We start from the raw sequence: 4,914 nt of genomic DNA on the forward strand, positions 1-4,914 counted from the left end.
ACAACATATGGCTATGTCAGACGGTTACTATTGTCATCCTCTTCTACTGTGTTAGAGTTTACCTTGCCTAGCTTATAGTTAAGAATGAAGCATAAAAACAAAACAAAGTTTATTAATTAGCATGTAGAGAACAAAGTACGCAGTGTGCACTTTTTCTTCTATATATCTCTACTCCAACAGTGAATTGCCTATTTTATAAGTTTGAAACAATAAATTATATGGTGAACTTATGATCTTATTTGTTGGCTGATGGCTCTCTCTCTTGCTTAGAGAAAAGGAAAATTATTGTTAATGTAAATGTTATGGGGTCGACCGACTGACATGCTAATATTTTGTTACGGAAGACTTGAGGTTCAAACGTCGAACTCACGGGTTCTACTTGCTTCCTGAGATTCCCCCACGAGAGCGAGCGATCGAGAGAGAGAGAGAGAGAGAGAGAGAGAGTCAATTCAAATTGCTTAATTAGTTTTTCCACTGCTCTTTGAGATCACGGAGACAAGGTTATATCCTATTCAAGTGTCACATTCAACGCAGAAGATTATGTTAAAATAAGTAGGCCTTCGATCAGGATGCACCCTTAACTAGGTAGACACAACACACAAGAATAGGATTTTGACGTAGTTTAATGTATTGAAATTGACAACTTGGTGGCAAGAGTTGTTGTTTACTTGTAAATGTAAAAGAGAGAGAGAGAGAGAGAGAGAGAGAGAGAGGAAAAAAAGGCTTTTGTAAATGCAAGTCCTTTTTTTATTTTATTGACTTGAAATTACTACATCTAGCTTCTCAGGGATGCATTGAAGTTCAATTCTAATCTACTTGACCAAACCCTAGAAGAGGAAAAGAGAAGAAGAGAAATAGGTAGATATATAGAGAAAGAGAGAGAGAGAGGGTATTATCTGTTACATAAGTAAACTCCTAATGATAGCTGCTTGTGCACTGTTGGTGTCAGTTGTGGCCAATAGCTCTGATAGTCGCTCGCTCAAATCGTCCACCTCTCTGTGTAAGCTCCTAATGTAGTTGCATGTCTCTTGTAGGACCTTAGCAGCTGATACCTGCAAAACAGAACCGAATTGAACCTTAATTAGCAACTATCTAACCAGGATAGAACCTGTAAAAGCTATATAATACCCAGAACGTTATCTGCCTGGGGAAACAATTGTTGTTCCATAGCTCAACTGTATTTAATAAAAGATACACCACAAAAAGAAAAATGATAGATTTGTGGTTACGACTCAACACTCAAGTACATAAGCTAAAGTTAGACCACACAAATGTAGATAAGAAGTGTGAGAGAGAGAGAGAGAGAGCCCCAAATCACCTTGTCCGAGCGCCTGTCACGAATCTCTGGAAGAAGTTGTTGCAACTTGGATACAAGGTCGTTGATTTGATCATCGGTGATCCTTGAATTTCCTGACTGTCTCGAACGCGATCTTCTGCTAGACATCTTTTCAGTGAATTGTGTTTGTCAGGAACCAAGTAAAAAGCGACTGAAGATGGGAGACACGACCCAAAGAGACAAATGAGGAATAGATTTGTCAGAAGCAAGGTTAATAAGAAGAAGATTGGAATGGAAGAAGTGAGGAAGAGAGAGAGAGAGCCGAATGTCAATGACCAGGCTGTTGAGAGCGAGATGTAAGAGAGCTATAAAGAAGATGAGCAAGAAGAACTCAGGAGAAAAAGAGGAATAGCGAGAGAGGGATAGAGAAAAAACAGCACAATAACACAGCACAAGTGGTGTTGGGGTTGAAGAAGACAAGTGCATGGGAGAAAGCAGTGGGCTAGGCTTGTTTTTAAATAGGGTTTTGAGAGAGAGAGAGAGGATCAGTTCTAAAGGATACGCCATACTGGCCCTACCCTTATTCCAAGTGAAGTGGGCCAAGAGAAATGTGCGTGTTTTTGAGCCAACGCCCCAGGCCTTGTGTGTCAGACTCTACACAAGACCATGTTGTTTTTATTATTATTTTAAATGTAGATGTAAAACTTTTAATAAATATCAGATTTAATCCCATTTAAAAATGTCTTGGTAAAACCTCGCCACTCTCTCTCTCTCTCTCTCTTTTGCTAACTTAATCGAGGTCTTGACCGGTCAAATCCTCACATCCAGTTCCACACTCTTCCAACTCAGTCACTACTTGACACGTGGAACCCTGTAAGCTCGGATGTGGCGATTACATGTATATTTTAATTAGTTGACACCCATTACCCACATGTTAAGCATATTTACTTGAGCAACTAAATTAGAAATTAAATTGATTTTTTATTGACTTGAAAAATTAAATCAAGACAAGTCTTTGCCTCTTTGGGTTGGATTTTCTGTTCACTTGAAAACGAAATTAAGGGACCCATTATCCACGTGGTAAGTTTAAGAAGCCTTTGTCTTTACTTAGGAAATTAAGTAAAGACAAAGGAAATTAAGTTAGACTGAGAAAATTAAGTTAGACTTGATTTATAATGGATTGGAGGGACGTTTCTAGATCTCCATGGAACCCTATAGATCTAAAAACATGCATGGTATATATGAACAAATATAGAATATTAAAAATAAAATATCTAATTAAATAAAAATAGAGATAAATTAAATAATACCTAAACTGTAAGAAAATCTAGAACAAAATAAAAGAACTTTATATATGAACAAACACTATATAATACTCTAACCTTGAAATGAAATTAATGTAAAAAGTTATTGGTAAATTAACTTACATAGTAAGAACAGCTATACAAAAAATGCCTTTATCATTCATGACCTGCTTTTCCATGGCAACAATGTAGATACCATAGCTCCTTATCTTGATAAAGGTAAGGACAAAGTACATTCAATCACTACAATCATTATTTTGTATATATAAAGAAGGGAAAACCTATACGTACCTAGTAAAAGCTAACAATAAATTGCACATCATCTACTTTCTAATGCTCTAAGACTCGGACCATTCATCAAACCGGATAGATCAGGTTGCGAGTCAAACGGTTCAATCACTGGGTTGACCCAATGACATAATATTATATAGTATATAGTATATATGCATATAATTTGTAGTTATAATGGTCACTTTTTTAGTCTTCATTCAAGGCATTCATATTCAAGCCTTAAGGTTCTTTTTGAGAACAATTAAAAGTACTTCTTTTAAGACATAGGACTACACGTTAAGTGGTTTTTAGGTACTTATGGGTGTTTGATAAAAAAGTACTTCTTGAAAAAGTATTTCTCTAAAGTAATAGGACAAACCGGTCCCTGAAAAATTTTTATAATGATTAAAATACCCCGACTAAGTTATTCCTCCCCCTTCTCCATTTGGCCTCTGGTATGAAACTTTGAATGGCCGGAGGACACACTGCCTGCTGTGTGACAACTTTACGCAACCCCGGGGAGGCGGGGGACACATCAAAAGGATTCCTCTCTCTACTTTCTTTCCCCCTCCCACCTCTTCCTCCACCACTAGTCCACCACTCAACCATCTTCACATTTTCGAAAACCCTAGTCAGAATCCTTACCAGTCACTGCTAATCAACCCCCCTCAAATTTTCTGCAACAAAAAGGGTTAGAAGAAAAATAACAACAAGGACAAAAAAGATCTTCGAAATTCTTGTTCATTCTCTCCTCTTTGAGAAAAAAAGCAAGGAAAAACAGATAAGTTTAACTTTTGAACTTCCTTCTCCCCATTCCTATTCAATCTATTCGAATTTGATCAGATTTGGAAACAAGAGCGAACCCAGATTGAAAATGCCTTCCAAAACTAGTTTTTGAAAATTTTCAAGGACCAGCTTCTTTATTTTTTCTTTAGTCGTTGAAGGAGAAGTGGGTTTAGTTTAGACAAAAAAAAAGGAAAAAAAGGGGGAAATGGGAAATATTGGAAGCAATAGCAGTGGTGGTTGGTTATAATAGTAGGCGATGACATGGGAATCATCACAGCCATCCACCACCCCATCCTCCTCAGCCTGAAATCACCGAAAAACGCTACGTTTTCGCCATAGGAACAACCCCTTACCCTCCCAATACTCCAACTACTACCAGCCTCAGTACCATCTGTACCGTGACTATTATTATTATTATTATTATTATTATTGTTATTATTATTAATTGGATCTACATGACAGCCCATGTGGGAGTCAACGTGGGCTCTCATTTGAATTGTAAAGTATAACATGTGAAAAGTATTGTATATATGTATGAGTGAAGTGAGGGCTAAAATTGTTATTTATATAAATATAAACACTTATGGGGAAAGTAATTTATCAAACATTCCCATCCCAATAAGTACTTAAAAACATAATAAGTGATTTGAAAAAGTGGGTTACCAAACAACCTAAAGGGTTATTAAAATAAGTACTTCTAATATGCATTTGTGAAACAAGTACTTAATCATCAAACAGGGCCTAAAAATCATGACTTATTTTTGCTAACAAATGCATATACATTTCAACAATATAGGCATTAAGGCTCAATTTGAAATAAATACAAATACAAATATGTACAATACAATTACATATAAGATATAAAGTTTTACATTCTATGTATTTGTATTTATACTTCTTCTAAATTGAACGTAGAAAAGGATATAAATATAAATATTTACAGTACAAATACATACAAAATAATACAAAATACAGGGTTTTGCACTCTACATGTTTATATTTATACTCCTTCCAAACTGAGTGCAAAACCCTGTATTTTATATGTATTGTACATATTTGTATTTAAATTCTTTCTAAACTCAGTTTCAAAGGAATACAAATATAAATATATAAAATGCAAAATCTTATATTTTATATTATTTTTTATGTATTTATATTTATACTCTTTCGAAACTGAGACTAAAGAAACGAATCAAAAAAAACAAATGGTGTTATGGACTGATGGTAATATGCAAATTCAACCTCTTTGTAAGGAGATTGTAAATTCAACTTATCGTT

At 35.2% G+C, this 4,914-nt stretch overlaps 1 protein-coding gene across 1 annotated transcript; it reads right to left on the bottom strand.

Moving 5' to 3' along the window:
* Window positions 1-724: 724 nt before the first annotated feature.
* Window positions 725-1,783, bottom strand: LOC104586770 (transcription factor PRE6-like). Its single transcript, XM_010244115.3, has 2 exons — window positions 1,319-1,783; window positions 725-1,052 (listed from the first exon to the last, which is right to left on the bottom strand). The coding sequence occupies exons 1-2, from the start codon at window positions 1,442-1,444 to the stop codon at window positions 900-902; spliced, it is 279 nt and encodes a 92-aa protein (XP_010242417.1). The 5' UTR covers window positions 1,445-1,783; the 3' UTR covers window positions 725-899.
* Window positions 1,784-4,914: the final 3,131 nt, after the last annotated feature.

The sequence above is a fragment of the Nelumbo nucifera genome, chromosome 4 (assembly GCF_055504915.1).
Source record: "Nelumbo nucifera cultivar China Antique chromosome 4, China Antique-T2T, whole genome shotgun sequence".
NCBI classification, from domain to species: domain Eukaryota; kingdom Viridiplantae; phylum Streptophyta; class Magnoliopsida; order Proteales; family Nelumbonaceae; genus Nelumbo; species Nelumbo nucifera.

Excerpts from the sequence above, each read along its gene's own strand:
- LOC104586770 (XM_010244115.3), bottom strand. The coding sequence starts at position 1,444 with ATGTCTAGCAGAAGATCGCGTTCGAGACAGTCAGGAAATTCAAGGATC. Across the intron at positions 1,053-1,318 it reads GTGACAGGCGCTCGGACAAG|GTATCAGCTGCTAAGGTCCT; the intron begins GTGATTTGGGGC and ends TCTGTTTTGCAG.